The following is a 19,108-nucleotide window of genomic DNA, read 5'->3' as shown; positions in this document are numbered from 1 at the left end:
GCATTATTTAGCAAATAATATTAAATAGTTGATATTATGGGTATTCATATTCTTGGTACATTTTGAGGAGCCAAATAGGGAAAAGCACTCTCCTGAAGTCTAATGAGGAAATAGATTTCTGTAAACGTGTTTTTCTGTCATGTAAGTGCTTTGATGTTGCTTCATGTGTGCGATTTATTCATTCAGCCCAAGGCGTACAACCAGTCCACACTAAATCCCTGTGTAGGCTGTGTACAGCTTTGCTTCTCTCCGTTTGACTTTGCCCCTGTGAGGCAAAGCTGTAGTCTGTGTTTAAGACCTGGGCACCAGGATCGAGTTCCTTTCTCTTATGCTACATGGTTAAAGGGTCTCTGCGTGGGCAGAAACAGGGCGATAGTGAGCAGGTGAGGGATGGACATCACCGTGGTCTTTCCTCAGCTATGCAACCTGTCATCAGAGCTGCGGGTGAGCTCTCTGTGCTCCAGATGTGTGCAGCCTCTTCTCCGCACCTCCCCAGTCTCACAGCCAGGCTCTGTCCCCACACTTGCTTTTCCCCATTGGTATCAGTGAGTCACAATGGAGAAGAAATTGGAGAACCACAATGAATTAGACAATTTCCTCTCTCAGCAAAAACGTGCTGAACCTGTTGTTTTCTCTGGCTTGTGTAATGGGACTGCTCTTGTCAAGTCATAGCACATTGTTGCTTATCCCAGTGCCTTTAACTGTTGATTTCATTAGCATAAACTGAATCAGATGCTTCTAGCTCTCTCTTTTTGTGTATAATAAGTAATTAGTGTAATTTAATGTGTCATTGCTGTTGCTTTTTCCTGCACAGAATAATAATACAAATCTAGTATAAATATGAAGTTAATCACACTGTAACTTCTTTTACACTTCTGTACATCTTCAGATACGTTCTCAACAGTGATCTGAGGTTTGACAAATGAAACTTCTAAAATTTCTGTGCATACTTATTGATAACAATTTTATGGCCAAAATGGGATCATCAGCGGTTCAGCGTATACAGATACTTTGGGATATAGAGTAAAATATATCTTTTTTCAGAAAGATAAAATCAAGCAAATTATGGACAGCTTTAGTGAATTAGGCAGTGGAAACGATCTAAGGAAGAGTGCTTGATGTTTAGCTCAGTTAATTCCAATTAAAGCCTTCACAGTAATTTTAAAATCTAATGTAGAAATGTCCTGTTGCTATATGTTCTGTTTTTCCTGAGTATTATTAATAAGCGGCATCACCTAGATTGAATACTTATTTTTAAAAGGATTTTTTGACACTTTTATTTTTAAAATCCTAAACCTTTCCAAAATACACATGGTAATAAAAGAGAAAATTGTACAGAAGCCTTTATCTGTTTATTTAAGCATCCCGATGACATCACAGATTACTCATGCTTTTCTCCCATATTTATTGTGAGGTTGCTAGATGCTTCTAATATTTATTTTAGTTTGCAGATATCTGTTGTACCTTTTATCTCTCACAAGTATATTTCTCCCAGCACATGGATATATATTGATGTCATGTTTGTTTACGTGGTTGTAAAGATTATTGTTTTACTTCTCAAAGTGGTAGCGCACATGTGCTATGAGTAAACTGTGTGATAATCTATGTAAATTATGTGCACAGAAGCTATACTTTGCCCTTGGGGAAAATGCAAATTAGAGCATTTTGTAGTTTGTTTGTTTTTAAATACATACACTTTTCACTTCAAGGCTTAGGACAGACTCCCTGTTTATTTTCCCATTGCTCATCATTTGTTTTTTCATGTAAATATCTCCATCTTTAATGATTAGTTTGCTACTTTGTCAGGAAAAAAATGCTTGATGAGTGAAGTCCTCAGAACATAATGTTTGCTGTATTTTATAGCTCTGCTGTAAGGGAATTATCTGCTTGTAAAACGGTGTATAACACAATCACAACTCAAAAGCCATTATAATGATCTGACAGTCTTCATTCATTTTCTGCTAGTGCTGTCTTGTTTTCTTCTGTTACATTATTGCCCATTATATTTTCTAATCCTGCATTACTAAACCAGTTAGTTAACTGATTTTCCTTATATGAAGCAAGAAAAACATATTCATAAAATGTGTTGTTTACTGCACTTGCAATTCTCTGCTGATGTAATTTTTTGTATTAATAAAATTATTTTTATGCTCTTTAAATACCCTTTTGGATAAATGTTTTAATGTAAGTTGTCTGATTCTGTTTTAAGTGAAGGAGAAAACCTGGTAGAGGTTGTCTCTTTAAATCAGATCTGCAGTGTTGATGGACCCTCTAGCAGGCACGGTAAGAACCATTCTCACCTCTGCAGCAGGGAGCTTGACCATATAGACTCTCACATTCAATCAAAACGTTTTCCCTTTTAATATGCACTGTACCAATCCTATTCCCATGGTTACAGCTCGTGCTTCTTTGGTTGCTTCCAGTCTGTTGGAAAAGGAAGGCAGCACACATTTCTTGTACAGGAGTTTAAAACATCATGAAAGCAACCCTGTTGTGATTTGCATTTTAAATGTTTCTTTTTTTTTCTCATTGTACAGAATGCTGTAGCAGTAGCTTCAGTTCATTTGCCACAGTCTGTCTTCTCTCAGTCTTCAGCCTGGCAATCTGTTGATAACTCCACTTGCAAGCTACAGTTCATTGTCTTTCGGAATGGAAAACTCTTTCCTAGCACAGGAAACTCATCAAATCTGGCAGATGATGGGAAACGTAGGACGGTTGCCACTCCAGCTGTTTTTGCAAAAATAGGTGAGGAGTTGTTATGCATTATTTCCTTTAATCTAAAAGCTACAGTATACTTGATTATGCAGAGAATAGGGGGTAGATTATACAGTATGCTGAGAGGCTGAAAACAGTCTCTTTCTTTAGTACAAATGTTTGCGATTGTTCCTGTCTGCATAATTTTATTCAAATTATCCTGCAAATAAAGAAATGCACTTGCTGTATGACTAGAATGCAAATTTTGGACTATTGTTTGTTGACACTGTTGTTACAGATGCTTATTTCTTAAAGCACAGTGCTGTAAGAGAGAACCTTGTTTTACTCTTTACAATGAAAATAGCAGTGTTAACATCCTAGAGACTGATAAGAATAAGGCTTTTAGGGTGGGAGTAGTGCCCTGTTGCATATATCGATACTCGCCAGTATACTTTCTGATACGATAGAGGTAGAACAGATGTTGTTAAGGGCTTTTGTCTAAATGTGATGTATTGTATGTGCTAGTGAGTCATTATTGTGATTAATTATTCAGCCAGGCAATTTTACTAATTTTATTTGATACTGAATAGTGCTCTCATTTCTATTAACATTTTTAAGATGTTTAAATGTGACTTTCGAAGTGCAGAATTATCTCAGGTATTAATCATACCATGAAACTGAGCCATTTCTGCAGTTACATGGGAAACGGTGTAACACTGGTAATAACTGAAGAACCTAAAACAAAAAAAAAATTCTACTTTGTGAAGGATGATTAGATCATTTGGACACATTATGGGACTGAAATCTCCAGATTTATTTATACTATGGAAAACTTTTTGAATGTGAGTTCTACCTTTGATTTTGGCCATTAAGAGTACGTGTCTCTTGCTTTTTTCCCTACAGTTTAGCATATCTGATCTCTTCACACAGCATTCATCAATAAGCATTTTCCACTCCATGTCTCTGATTCAGTTTATTGCTTTTGCAGATGGGTGCAGTTTTGGAAACCTCACCAGCCCTCTTACTATAGGGCTAAGGCACTTTGCACAGGGTACAGACCCCATTGCAGCCTTCTGGGATTTTGACCTTCTAGATGGACATGGAGGCTGGTGGGGAGAAGGGTGCCACATAATTAGTTCTGCAGGCAATATTACCACTATTCAGAGTACACACTTCAGTAACTTTGCAGTGCTAATGGTAAGTATATGACTTAGCAAATATACCTATATTTCTCTCTCTGTGTCTCTTTTGCCATACATATATGTTCTTCTTATGTGCATTCTTACTTGTCAGTAACTGACCTTCTGTTTTCTATAATGTTTAGTATAAGACAGTCTTAAAGAAAGTAAGTTATTTAACTACTAGTAAGTGAATAAACCTGGTGGTCAGTTTTAATATCCAGAGACAGGCCTAATCAGCAATGACATTAAATTCAGTCTTACAAATGAAAGTTCCATCAAGGAACGATTAGTATGTAATGGTTATAAATTATAGGACAGGGTTTAAAAATGTATAGCCCTGTGTGCTTTTTACATCAGCACATCTCAGAGGCTGGTCTGCTTTTGTTCCTGTCCTGCACTGTGTTGATCATACTAATTAGTTGCAGGCATACCGCAATGTTGAATCATTTAATAAATGGAGAGGAATAACATCTTCTGCTTTTTTAAGTAAAGACAGTGCTGTCCTTGTTGATCCTGTAGGAGTTTTAGCTTGTATACCAGTGCTGACAGCCTTCTTATGAAATTGCTGTTCGTGAAGAAATACATTTCTGTGCAGTGCTAACACATCAGCCTGCTTTGGTCTGTTCTCAGTCAGACTTACAGTTCCCATTGCAGTTATTTCACTATCCTGCTTAAAAGAAAGTTAGCATTGTGAAAACAAAAATATTATGCATGCAGTAATGACCTGTTATTATTCTGAGAACAAAGGAAAGCAAACAAAAAATTAGAGGTTTTTAATATATATAGGTGAGAAAATGTTCGCACCATTAAAAATATTTCTTATAAACCAGTTGTAAAAAGATTAACCAGATGTGTACTATTAATACCTGATTGATCCTGAATGCTGGTACATGATTGCACTGTAGATGCTGTTTGTGTACATTATAGAAACATTTATAGTTGAGTAAATAATGTGTGTATGTGTAAGGGACAGCAAACATAGGCGACAGGAATTGTGAGGACGTGTGCAGAGAATACCAATCTGCTGCTGTCAGATGGAGCCCAGATGGCAGCCAATCATAGCACAAGGCTGTGGCACCTACCAGTTAAATGCGGATATTATCGTCCACTTCATAAGCACTGATTTCTCTCAGAGTTACTTGGACATTTTTTCACCCATTCCAGAATTGTTCAGAATTTCAGAGTAGTTCCTAAGATTTGAGAACATCAAATATACCTCATTTTCTCCATCTTCTGTGAGTTCCCTTTTTTCCCTCATCTACTTGTTTCTCCCAATGTGAAAATATTTTTGCTTTGAGAATGTTTTTCTAAATTAATTTAAGAAAGCACCTGTTGACTTTGCAGGTGCCACACCCAAAATGGCTTCCTCCTCCTTCAGCTGCTTGGGTTCAGCCTGTTCTTCTTAAACTTTGAGTAGTTATTAAATGTTAACTAATTACTTGCAAACAACCAGTTTCGTGGTTTCATTTTGTTTGCAAAAATAATCTGATTTATGGGCTACAGTTGATTTTTGGTTTGTAGAGCACATTTATCTCTGATGAAATGTAGTAGATTGGGTTTTCTACAACTGCAAAGGCAACTGAGGCACCTTTTACTGCAGCTTTTGCATCTGGTATGTAATTCTGGTTTGGGTCTTCTGTTTGTTTTGTTACAGTAATTGAACGTTGGGTTTGGTATTGTTTTTTCTGTGTGCATCTTTCATTTTTATCTGTGCAAGACAAGAAAATAATAATAATCTTAGACTCATCCTTGCTTTGCCATTGATATGGTAGCAAACAATGTGATATGTTCCTTAGCTTACGTTTTGCAGTCACTTTTAAGAAAAAAGATGCCTGACCTTAAGTCATTTTAACATCTGTATATATATACACACAGACTACAAATACGTCTTCCAACAGCTGTCTTTCAGAACTGCTATTGGAAAACTTTTGTAGCTTTGTTATGTGCAACCATTCTCATTCAACTGTTTTTTCTTATTCAGTGTTTTGTGGCATAAAGTCAGGGATTGTTTTATTTGTTAGAGACTACACTTTTCTGCGTAGTCCAATTCTCGTAATGAAAAAATATTTCATTGTTTTGCTTAGTTATTAATTTCTAATATGAACAGTATAAAGCGGCTATGTGTATCTTCTTAGTTCACACCTAATACATTTTAAAATACTAACAAACTGACAGCAAATTCAAATTAGCTGGCATATGGTCTGTAGCCAATGAAATTAGCTACAAAAGCATGATACATGTTATTAATCTATAGTTCTTTAATCTATTAAACCATAAAAATACATAATTTATTATTATGTTTGTGGGTAATAGCAGAAAACTAAAGTAGCATCTGTAAACTGAAGAGCAGCAATAAAGCAACAGTGATGAAGTTTACATTACCATCAGAATAATGTATATCCTACTGTGGAACAAGATGAAATAGAAGCCTCAGTTAATCCAACTGTCCATTTTATAGCTAGTACAGCACATATTCTGATTTGTAATCTTTTTAAACAGTAAGACGAAGTTCCCTGAACTGCTTTCATAAAAGCTGTTTCTGCCTACAAACTGTAAAAGGGTTAAAATGAAGATTTCATAGAGTCCTTTTTTAGTTGATAAATCCTTGATTACTGCCTTTCTATGATTGATAATTAATAAGCATGAGCATACTTGAAGTGAGAGGATTTATGTAGAGTCATTTCATTTCTCTCTGTGACAGTTGTTCAAGTGATGTCAATGAGCGAGGGAGAACAGTCTGGAGGTTGGGTTGGAAAGGAGGTATGAGTTCCTTCTCTCGCACTGCTCTCCTGCTTCCTCACACTGGGTTGGGCCAGTGGGTGGAAGTAAAATAGAGCAGTGTCAGACAAAATACAGCGTTAGTCTGTTTCTGATCAGCTTTTGAATGATATGTCCTGGTGATGAGAGTAAAATGTTGTGAACTAAACTCCCAAGTTATATTCCTGCCTTTCCCTGTGTGTTTAGAAAAGTCCCATTTTTTGTCTTCTGTTATCTGTAGAAGAAAGAGAGACAGCCACACTCCAGTTTCTTCTGGAGGAGGCCAAAGGGCTCTAGGGTTTTGAACTATGAACCTCTGCAATATGATCTTCCTATTTTGGAGTAAAAGTGTGAATTTATATATTCTGAAGCTTTGGTGTATCTCATTATTTGTTCTATAAATACTATGTATTTGTGCTCTTTTGTGAACTGAGCTGTATATCAATATTTAAATTTTTCAAGACAATGTTTGTGTCTCTTATGACCAATCTAGTGGCCTGTAGCCATAGTATATCTGAGGAAAAATTCTTCAGGAGATAACAAAAATATCCAACAGCAACATTGACTTTCAAAATTTGCTAAATATGTTTTGACATACACTGTCTTTTGTTCTTCCTTTCATTTTTCTTAGAACAGAATGGCAACTCAATAGTGATGGATATCACGGTAATTGTATACAGCGTTCCCTTTTCCCCCTCAGACTGCTTTGTCAATAGTAATTTCCTCAAATCTGTCAAATAAACACCAGTAAAATACTTAAATCTAAGCATGCTAGTTCTAAATTAACAGTAAAAGAATTAACACATATTGCTAGCATTTTTAATTGGAATCCTGAGATAACTTAAAGGAACATAAAATCATAAACAACTCCTTTTCTGTTTTGGCACAATGTATCTCATTATTCCAAAAAACATAGGTGGGATTTTTGTTGGATTTTTTTTTTTCTTTGTGGGTGCAAAAGTAGCATACATTCTGTGGATGACTATGTGAGATAACTAGGGCCGGGGAGACAGAGCTGACAAAAACAGAGCAAATTTAAAACTATTTTGAAAGTGAACACTGGAAAACTGTGTGAATGAGAAACTGAGAGGAGGCACGATACTAGGAATGGATGATGCTGTGATAAGAGTTTACAGGATTTTTCTCCTGTTGTTTTACAAGCATTCCCTGACTCTTTTAAGTCTTTTGGAATTGATAGGATCACAGTCCCACAAAAGCTACATTTTCAATATTTTCAGTGTGACTAGAGAAAATTACAGAATTTCTTATGCCTGTTCATGAAGTTCAATTTTGAAATAAGTCTTCTAAACTTCCCTGTTTCAGGTCTTCTTCAAATTAAACAACCCGTCTAAGCTTTTTGAGAAGTTAATTCATGAGTCAGGGAAGTATTACAGAGATGTCATTTAGAAGGTTGAAATAATTACAGTATTTGACACTTTCCCCATAGAGAACTCACAGTTTTCTCATAACAGACTGTGGAAAGGTAGTTCAGTACTTTGAAAAATCAAGCTGCTTATAAAGAGAGGTTTAAGAATGACTTTTCAATTTTTTTTTTTTGTGTGTGTGTGTTTAAACACCTGCAGAATAGACGTTAGCAGAGTTTAAGTGCCAAAGACTATGAAAGTGATCCAGAAAGTTTGTCTGCTATCTGCAAAATTAACATTTGGTATAATAGAAACTGAAAATTCCCTGGAATTAGATTCCTCTGCATGTGCATAGATGTTTCCCAGAGTTAATTATGTTTCTAAGCTCTGCTGTCATTCAGAGGCCTGGCAAAGAGGCATATACCTAAGTCCTTAGCTGACATGTCCTACTCACCTAACAGAGAATACTTAGCCCATATGGACAGTATTGTGTCCAGCTTCCCAGAAAAGGTCACTTTTTGCAGAACATTCCTAAATGTGCCAATCTTTTGCATAAACCCTTGGATTTAGAGTACTCATAAGAGCAAGATCTGGCTTTTATTCCTTTCTGCTTGGATTACTTCTACTTTTTATTAAATTGTGCTTAATAACAATTATTATTCACTCTGTAAAATACTTAAACTGGCTTGGTACTGGGGACTAAAATGCAGGCTTGTCTCCTTTAAAATATGCTTTCTTTATAACAAATCAAGCATCTGGCTCAAGCTCTTTCTCTTGCTTTCCTGCATTCTTGGTGGTGCGGCTTCAACCAGAAGGTGAAGGTGTCCAGACTATAAAGCAGCTCAGTAAAATGGACCAACCCTTGGGAGAAGGAGACAAAAGTTAAAGACCTACAATCTAGGTCTTGAGCCATATTATCAACTTGGTGGTTTCTACTGAACTCCTTCCAATTTATCAATGTCTTCCTTGTACTGAATTGCCCCCAACTTGACACACTGGTCTAGATTTGGTCTCACAAATTATGAATAGATGGGAATAAGCACTTCCATCAACCTACTGCCTTTACTCTTGCTTCAGTCTTGGGGGATTGGACTAGATGATCTTTCGAGGTCCCTTCCAATCCCTAACAGTCTGTGATTCTGGTTCAATATGCACTTCACCTGGTGTGTCACAAGGGCTCACCACTGGCCTGTTTGAATTTATTGTCCACCAGGACCCTCCAATCCTTTTCTGCAAATTTGCTTTCCAGTCAGATGTCCCCCAGCCTGTACTGATGTTAGGGTTGCTCTGTCCCAGACACAGGAAACTTCTTATTTCTCTTCATTGAATGTCATGAAATTCCTGTAAATGCATTCTTCCAGCCTGTTGAAGATCCTGCCAAATGGCAACAATGCCCTTCAGCACATCAACTTCTCAGCTCACTGTGCATTGCAGTCTTTTCAGCTCTCCATAGAGACACAATATTCTTGTGCTTCTAAACATCCTAATATTTGGCAAGTAATTTTAAAGTTGTGTTTTGTTTAAGTAGGAGGAATCTACATACAAATACGGATCTAAATCTTACTGTAACTGATTGTTCAAATGCACTTTCTCTGTGGCAGTTGGATACCACTTCTTTGGGGAATACAGTTTCAGGTTTCCTGCCGTAAACATAGAAATCAGCTAAACTATGCTTCTAAAGTCATACTATTACAAGCAATATATTAAAAATAAATGTTTAATATACCAGTATAATTAGATGGATTTCAAAAATTTACAACACAAGCTAGAGTGTTTTTAGCAGCTGTGATTTTGTGAAGGTACCAGATCTTTAGGATTGGTTTACTGTATCTTCCCCCCAGCTTTCTCAGCATCTGCTATTAGATGACTCAGGGCTGTCGCTGGTATGTAATTTGTCTATACCTCTTTAAACTTTCATATTGAGTTTTAACCAATCAATGTAGATGCATCTTTTTCTGTTGATTTTTTGAATGAAGTCTCAAGTAAAAGTGAAACAGTGTCATTTGTACTCCGATGTTTTTATAATTCTGATCATTGGATGGAATATCTCATAAAAAGTCTTTTCTGTCACTAATTTACACCTCTAATTTCTATTGTGTCTTATACATTGCAGTGCCATTTACAGCTGAAAGAAACTGCTTTCGCACCTCCTTGTAAGGGTGACTGAATGACAGTTTCTCATTAGACAACATTTTACTGGCCTTGTAGTTATAGACAGCAGTTTCTGATGGCCAAAGTCCTTTGTGTATTCGTTTTCCTACAGATAATTCCTGCTGTTTTTCAATATCATCAGCATTTGAATCTCCTCTAGGAAACAAAATCAAACCTACCTTTTAAAAATGTAACATACAATTACGTTGCTTTGTGTATAGCATGAAAAAACCAATTTGTTTTCTGCATGCTGTCTTCCCCAGAGGATTACTCAGAGGAGATTGATGGATCAATAAGGTTTAATTATCATCAAAAAGTAGACAAGATAAATTTATTACATATCTATAACAAAATCAGTTTCCAACATACAAAACTCTTAAAATTGGTAATGCAATAATGCATTATGATGCTTAAAAGTTTTACCACTTATTTACGGTACAAGATTAGGAAAGAGATAATAATTTTTAAAAAAGAATATTTTAAAATAGAATTAGGTTTAGGGTGCTGATTGTTCTTGATTCTTCTGCAAGCAAAATAGCTGTGTTCCTGTAGGACATACAGCAATTGCTTTTACACTGCTCGTTGTGTTTGGTTGATCCTTACACTATTAAAAGCTAGTTCTTTAGTACACTGAATAGTGCCACCTGAAGTAAAATTTTTTTCATTTTTTGCTACATAAATGTGTAGTTTTGCTGCATTTCCTTTTTCACAACTTTGTTAATTTTTCAGAGTATTTTTTTCAGAAATATCGAAAGTATTTATTTCCTTAAATAACTATACTATAATTACTACTGTAGTAGTTATAGTAACAGTTTTCTTAATGTACAGAACTGAAGCAAGTGCATATATAAAATTTTAACCTTGTACTACTGATAAACCAAAGAATTATTATATCAGTAAGACCTAGAACTAAATATTTTATCATTTTAAGCAGAGTACTTCTATTTAAATAGTCCGATATTTACATTACTACTCCAGTACTATGAGCCAAAAACGTACCAGACATTTTTGGTAAATAATAGTCTACCTCAAGGAATTCACTCTGTAAAATAATTAATGGGGAGATGGTGCAAATAAAAATATGGGAGAAAAAATGGTCAAAAAAAGGGTGTTTGAGTGGAGATTCAATGATTCAATGGCAATTCTGAGACTATAGACTTTTAAATAATTATTTGAAAGTTGTGAATTTAGTACACCCTAAATGTATATGTGTGTGGGACAAGTGGTGACTGAACAGATTTAGTGAGGTACCTGTGCAAGCTGAGGAACTACTTGAAGAGAAGTGGGATGTGATGACATATATTTGCCATCTTGTTCATACGTTGTTTGTTTTGGTTTTTTTTTTTTTAATATATGTTGTAAGCTGCTCTATTTTAGAACTGTCATTAAGATACACCTGGAGAAACTGGTGCAATCGATCTTGGGAGCTTTAAAGCTACCATGAAGGAAAGTGATGATTGCTAGGGCACCTGTTATTTCTAAAGACCTTTCTGGAAGGTAAACGGAACAGTACCTTTCCCCCGATTTAATAATTGCATATACTCATGAACATTAGCTGCCTGTACATGGACAAATTCATATACATAAATAATGGTGCTGGAAATCAGCTCTCTCCCTGCAAATGTGATTAAAGAAATGTATTATCATTAGAGTCCTGGTCTGCAAAGGGGGTATTTCACCTCAGGAAAATAATGTATTGAATCTTCTTCCAGTGCAACCAAAAACTGACAAATAAAAAGAAGTCTTTTAAATGTATGCCAGTACTTTCAGTGTTAGAATTTGCTGGATTGTCATATTCAGCACTTTTTCAGGTTTTAGCTTTTTCTGTGCTGGTATGTATGTTCTTTTTTGTGTGTGCGCAGTTATAATAGTACCACTGCACATGGAAATGATTGTGTAGATGACACTGTTTGCACTCAGGTGATAGTTCGTGTGTCTAATTTATAGCATTTACTTGCAGAATTGTGGTGGTGCCACAAACAGATATAGCTTAATGTGTTACAGTGAACCTCTAATGTTTGGTTTAATCCAGATAGTCTGAAGAGATAGTTTCTGTAAAGAGCTCCTTTTCTTTCCCATCCACCACACCTGCAAATTTAGTGCTTCTATTATTTCTTACTTGTGAAACCAAATAATTTAGAATGCGAATTTGATGTGGTTAGTTTTACAAATAGATTAAAAGTTTTCCATTATGTTTTTTGTGAGGAATTGTGTCAGCAGGCACTAGCAGGTCCAAAAGGAATGTAAGGATCTTTACTCTGCTGTTAATATAGCTGTCAAGCTGCTTTTGAATTGATATTGGTAGTAGGGTGTTTCCAACTAAGTGTGAAGGTCACTGAGTCAGAGGAGGTGTATCAACTGGGAATTATATTTGAATATAAAAGCAAGTCAGTGAGTGGATATTTTGAGTGTATTCTCATGGCTTATGGTTCTTTGGTTCTTCTGCAGCCACATGTATGCCATTTAGAGACCTTTATGGTAATTTGATATTTTGTACTTAAAATCCTAGTAAAATACACACATAAAGTTCATGTTATGAGAAGGAACAGATATTGCTAATGCCTGGAAGATGTAATATTCTGCGTATCTTTTCAGACAATTTTTTTTTTAATTAGGATATGTCTGCTTGTACAAAAAGGTTAATTTCTGTCTTGCAAAGCATATGCAGGTGAGGAAAGAACAGACTGGTGGTGTTGTAAATTCATTAAGTATGTCTACATAGAAAGTTCATCATCTCGCTTTTCTGCTCTTCAGAGGGAACAGCTAGAAAAGATAGGACATACTGAAATGAAGTCTAAGGGTTTCTCACATGCTTAACAATATTAAATCATTTTCCTCTCTTCATAGGATTTTAAGACAGTGCTGTCTTTCCCCCAGTACCCAGGGGAGTTTCTGCACCCTGTGGTATATGCATGTACTGCAGTTATGTTGTTGTGCCTGTTTGCTTCCATTATCACCTACATTGTCCATCACAGGTAAGAATTTAATTTTTAGTGCTTGTGTTAAATGGCCAACATTACACTGAGATACTTCATTTCTTCTCACTCTCACTGAAAAGATAAATTAAAACGATCTGTAGGACTATTGGATAGTAATACAGGCAAAGTGATTTATACCAGAGAAATTAAAGAAAAAGAAATAAAAGTTATGTCAGTTTTTCTCAAGCTGTTCCCAAGCTGTATCTTTCCTGAGACACATATCTAAATGGTGTACATGCTGTTCCTAAGATCTCTAACTTGACAAGTCAATATAAAACCAGAAGCACTATCAAATCACTGTCTGGCAAAGTCCAGTCAAAGAGCAGCACTCTGGAGAGCTGCAGTGGTGGTGTTGGCTTCCGAGAGCAAGTTTGGTTAGAAGGCCTGGTAACTATCATTGGATAAAAGAAACTTTCTTTGCATTCCAAATCTTCTTGGTTTTAGAAAACTCATGTTTTCATCTATATGAAAGATTTATATAAATGCCATTTTAACTGCATAGTTCTGTTAAAGAACATTAGCAATTTAAAAGAATAGGAATGTATTGTACTCTAGAAGCTGCTAAATATTAATTAAGTGAACTTAATGCAATGACTTCTGATCTTCAGCTTCCATTTAATCCTTTAGAGATGTCATGTTAAAATTCTGCATACCTGCAATGCAACTTTTGCTTTTATTACTCCACTTGAAATGCTTGATTTGATGGAGGGAACTTTAAGTCAGTAGATGCTTGTCATTAGACTCTTTACAATTTTTAACATGGATTTTACCTTTTACCATTGATTTCACTGCTATATGAATCAGGCTCTGTCCTATAGGTATATTGCTGAGTAGGTGTTAAAGAATCAGAGAATTTAATTCTATTTAGTATTTTTTTCAAAGCTTGATTTTCATAATTGACATGTTGGGGTTTAATTTTGAAATGTGATTTTTCAACAGCACAATCCGAATAAGTAGAAAAGGATGGCACATGCTTCTCAACTTTTGTTTCCATACTGCTCTTACATTTGCTGTCTTTGCTGGTGGAATCAATCGCATTAAATATCCAATTATATGCCAAGCTGTAAGTATATGCCTTAGTAATTCTTACTGATAGAATGAAAACCTGAAACTGTGTCTTTTAATATAATATTGGTATTACTCTTTGCTTTCATATATTGTTCCTGGATCTTAACGTCTTCAGAATGAGTCATCATTATAAGCATGTCTTTTAACGTCCAGCACTGGGAGTGTTCATTGGTTGTCACCTGAGCTTCTGTGAGAGGCTGACCAATGCATTAACTTCTCTGCAGTTCAGATTCTCTTATTTTTAAAAGATACTTGAAAATGATAGTATTTCTCTGTTCTACAGCATAGTTGAAAACTATGACTCCCAAATATTTCTAATGTCCTTTCTGATCTTTGGATTGAATGTGTGGAGCTAAAGTTACTGCTGCTTTTTTTTTTAATATATGTACCATTTGCCTGAGGTTGGTGCTGACTTTACTGGGTGATCCCTAAATATATACTTGGGCAACTTAATGTTTATACTATGATTATGTCTTTTAATTACAACTCAAGCTAAGGAGACAAAGCAGACCAGTACATTTGCCATTTACAGACCCCAGTTTGCGCTGCTTGACTATTTCACTTCTCTTGCTTCATCTTTTCTGGATATCTAGTTCCAGGAGATACACAGGGAGGGCACAGCTTCAGCTGCTGCGAGTATAGAGGCTGAGTCTGTAGAGTGTGTAAATAGAGTCATTTCAGTCATCTTCTGTAAAGCCTGATGAGAGCTTGTTGCAATTTGTTTGTCTTAAATATTTCTCCTCTCAGATTTTGTAGAAGTGCTCCAGATCTCATGAATGTTGTTGGCATTTACCTGTAGTAAAGCACTTTATAAAGCCAACATTCTCCCAGATATTTTGCCTGTCAATTATCTGGTTCTTCTGGTTGGATTGAATGGGTGTAAACAGCAAGAATCATCAGCCAACATCAGAGTCACTGCAAAACTTGCATAACTAGAATAAGAGTTATCACTTCAGTTTTCAGTGGGATGCTTCGGAAGCCTTTTGTATATACCTGTGCAGGATCATCAATAAACAGCATATGTAGTTCTGTAAACACCTGTAATGTTCTATGTGTGAAGTTGACCTATGTATATTACATGGTGTTCATTTAAATATCACAGTTCTCCACTAGATTATTCAGAGATAAATATCTCACAATATCTAGGGTATTTTGTCATAATTAATCTGTGAGTTCCGGCAAACTGTAGAATCACTTACCATTGTTTTTCATTGCAGTTTGCAAGTGAAGGTAGCAGATTAGTTTGTAGGACAGCCATGGCCATGTAATTATATGATCACAAATGACCATCTGTTGTTACAATCATTGTCTCGTTATATATTTTGCAGATTGCATAGCAACAATGCAGTTTTAACAGCGATAATGAAAAATTGATTGAGATAAATGAGTTATTAATAATCTGTTAGGAGTAATACATAGACTACAGAGGTATCTTCATTAAATGCATTATCAGTGAAAGCTGTTTCTTGCTGTGGTATAGGGCCGATTTCTGAGCTGCTGAGAAACATGCACACTTAGAGAAACTGAATGGATCCATTCAGATATGCCTTCTAAGCAGTTTCGTAAAGTTATTTATTTACCTGACACCATGTTATGTTAACAGACAATATCATCTGCAGTTAAAATATCAGAGGGATACAAGACACACCCAGTTCTCTTGTTCCTGCTAGAAATGGTCTGATATAATTAGGGCTAATGGATGCAACAGTCCAAACAATCTAAGACAAGACCTCTATAGCTGGTAGCACAGGCTGAACAAACGTTCACTTCCAGAACATTGTACCCCACCACAGACCCTTTCTTGCCTACTGACAATGATGTTTTTCAAAATTCTGTGAGTCTCAGTGCCTGCCTTCTGCTGTGATAACTCTGAGAGGATTACTCTGTGCATTAATATTCATGGTACCAAAGCTAGGATGAAGGGAGGTCAGACCTACTGATAGTTTTCTAAGAAGCTCACACATTTGAACATTTCCCATCACTTGTGTAAGTGGTGGTGGGATGGACAACACTCCTTTTCTCTGTGTGTGGAATATAGCAATACTTGAAATCTCTCAGCTTAATGAAAGGTATTTTTATATGGCTGTTTGGGGCTTGTGTGTCCCTCAAGTATCGGTTTCGTCTCTTTCTCCTTTTTTTCAGTTACATGCCATGTGTAACACCATCAGTGTTGCTATGGCACAGGTATCTTTCCATCTGCTGCAATTCAAAACACAGCTTTACCCTGCTGCAATGTAATCTGCACTTTTTGTTTCCTGAGTGCATAGGGGAAGATTACAAGTGCAAGCATTTTCTGTCCTAATCACTGAAATGTGGTGTCAAAGCCAGTGAACCTCCACTTTTCTTATTGTAATTATCCCTAAAACTTTCACACAAAATTCACTGCAACATCCTTAGCCAAATCAAAAGGGTGGTTTTAAAATAACTTCATCTGGATGACCTTCTCCCTCTAAATGAGGTGTCCCAGTCTCATTTTAAGCAGCAGGAATTAATGCTATGGAAATGGACCTATCTTCTGTGATAGATAGCTGAAAGAACCTTCATATCCGCTTCAAGGCAAAGTATTACACACAAAAATGACTGTATTCAGAGATGGTAGGATGGTTTTTTTTATGTGGAATCTAAAACTCCCTTTTAAACCTGCGTACCTGTTTCAGAGAGGATTTTTCTATAGACACTCTCACTTGCGTATGTGCCATGCAGTCTTTAAGATCGATAAAGAAAACTGATGTTAGATTACTGGTCTGGAAGAGTTGATTGCTTCTTTGCAGATCTCCTGTGTGAATGAGGTTATATCTAGAGACTGTTTAGATTACATACAACTCGGATTCTTGGTGTCACTGAATGCTGGCAGTGAATGTAGAATCCACAGTCTTGAGCTTAAGGCAAGATCTTTCATGCAAGACAAAGGTTGTGTTAGGCATTGCAGAATGCGATCAATCAGAGATGGTAGACCAGTCAGAAGGTGCTTGAGCCTCCTAGTGGATGATGTAGTCAGCCCCTTCCATCTTGTGGAGTTAGGGTCTCAGATTACTTTCCTTCAAAGAACAGGAGGCTTATTCCTTTCATGTAAGGAATGAGACAGAAGGAGACACAGCTGTAGCTGGATCACTCCCCGTGTGCAGGAGGCATTGATTCTGTACCCTTAGTCAGAAAGATTTCGATCTCATGGCACCTTACTATCCAGGAGAACATGATAGTCATGAGGCTGTGGATACTAGGGGATGAAACTGCCAGCTCAGTGTGTTGGAGTATGAAGAATAGGCTTAGGAGCACAAGACAGAGAAGACAGAAAAGTTAGGGAGTGAGACAGAATCATAATTTTTTTATCCCAGCGACCAGTCACTGAGTGGCATGAGCACTTTGATCACAGCTCCAAGAACCTCATACATGGTTTATGAAATCTGTCTTCCATGTAACATTTTGCAAGGCTCAGATCTTCTTTCTCCCTGATGTGTGTCATATGTGAAGCTGCTTGTGAATTCCTTTTTGTAAGACAGTAAATCTTCAGCAACAAAGGCTTTCTATATTAGCCAGTAGCATGGAAGTTAAAATACTATCCTTGCAAATCTAAAATTTGGATTTAAATTCCATTAAACTAAGGAGGTCCTAGGACTATGTGCCGCATCTCAGGTGAGAGCTGTAGATACAAAAAATACTACAGAAAGATGAGTAAAAGAGCAGTTCTTTCTGCTCTAGTTTTTTGGGGTTGTTTTTTGTTTGGTTGGTTTTGTTTGTTGTTTTTGGTGGGTTTTTGTTTGTGTTTGTTTGTTTTTAAAGGATGGGTGTAAAATTAATATACTGTGATGAAGTTTTCCAGTGTCTCAAGGCAAGAATGCTATTTAGGAGTTCTTGTGTGGTCTTTGGTGGGAAAGGTGCTGCAATATTCAGCTCTGCTGATACAGGAACAGAGCTAGTCATATGGACAAGCAAGACTAGGAACTAGGTGGCTAGGAACTTCACTAGCAGCAATTTATGATGGCTAATGACTGCAATAACGGAGTTAGGTGTGCATGCTGTGCTGAATATTGTCCTTCCTGGTCTCAGTAGCTGACTTGTGAGTCTAAACTTCTTGCTTTAAATTTTCTACCTGTTAAGGGATCATGGGGTTGTTCTAAGGCTAAATGTTTTTAAGATCATGAGATATTCACATCCATTGGTGTTATAGACTGCACGAGAATTCCCAAATACCTTCATCTCACTGAAAAGACTCACTATCAGTGCAGGATTTATGGTTTAATTGGAAAGTCAGTGCATTTTCAGATCATCTTTTAAATAGAACTGGCTGAAGAAGGACAATCTTATCTGAAATATGATTACAATTAGGGAAAAAAAAGATTAAATTAAATACAAGAGGAAAACAAAGAAATTTGTGTACAAGTTAAAGCTGATGAAGAGCGCTTTTTCTGCAAAAATGCTTTGCTTAAATGTGTGTTCTGGTCATTACCATAGTAACTGCATGGTGTGTAACTTAAGTTACCTCTAAGGTACTGAAATTTATTGAAGGAGCACATACAGACAACATCTTCTTACTGTAGAAAAGCATAGTCTGCTATTCAGTAGGCTGGTGCTTATTCACAAAAATAAGAGTTCTGAGAGCACAGGATGTGGAAAAAATTAGTCCAAGGAAACAGGAAAGTTTTCTCCACATAACTGTGGTTATTAAATAGATTTAGGTGCAATAATTGCTTCAATGCATACATCATGACAAGTTCTTTCTGTATCATTTGTCCTGTCGCTGGAAAATCTTATGAATAAGGGTCATCATTGTAATACATTCAATCATAATCCTTTGTTCTGTACAGAAAACTAAACTCTTCCCACACAATTTTGTGTGAAGTATGAAAGTTCCAATTATAGTAAAAATAGTTTTAAGTGATGTTTAATTTGTATCTATTTATTGGGCTCTTAAAAT

At 36.3% G+C, this 19,108-nt stretch overlaps 1 protein-coding gene across 3 annotated transcripts in view; it reads left to right on the top strand.

Annotated features, from left to right (window-relative positions):
• Positions 1 to 19,108, top strand: part of LOC136104483 (adhesion G protein-coupled receptor A3-like) — a 274,176-nt gene that overhangs the window by 219,341 nt on the left and 35,727 nt on the right. For all 3 annotated transcript variants that reach the window (XM_065843492.2, XM_071812031.1, XM_071812032.1), the window contains 4 exons: positions 2,538 to 2,745; positions 3,683 to 3,891; positions 12,995 to 13,122; positions 14,065 to 14,188. In XM_065843492.2, coding sequence (XP_065699564.1) covers positions 2,538 to 2,745; positions 3,683 to 3,891; positions 12,995 to 13,122; positions 14,065 to 14,188 — 669 coding nt within the window. The remainder of the gene's footprint in view (positions 1 to 2,537; positions 2,746 to 3,682; positions 3,892 to 12,994; positions 13,123 to 14,064; positions 14,189 to 19,108) is intronic.

Source organism: Patagioenas fasciata, chromosome 8, assembly GCF_037038585.1.
Source record: "Patagioenas fasciata isolate bPatFas1 chromosome 8, bPatFas1.hap1, whole genome shotgun sequence".
NCBI classification, from domain to species: domain Eukaryota; kingdom Metazoa; phylum Chordata; class Aves; order Columbiformes; family Columbidae; genus Patagioenas; species Patagioenas fasciata.
Note: the sequence above shows the minus strand (reverse complement) of the source record. Positions and strands in the feature narration are given on the sequence as shown.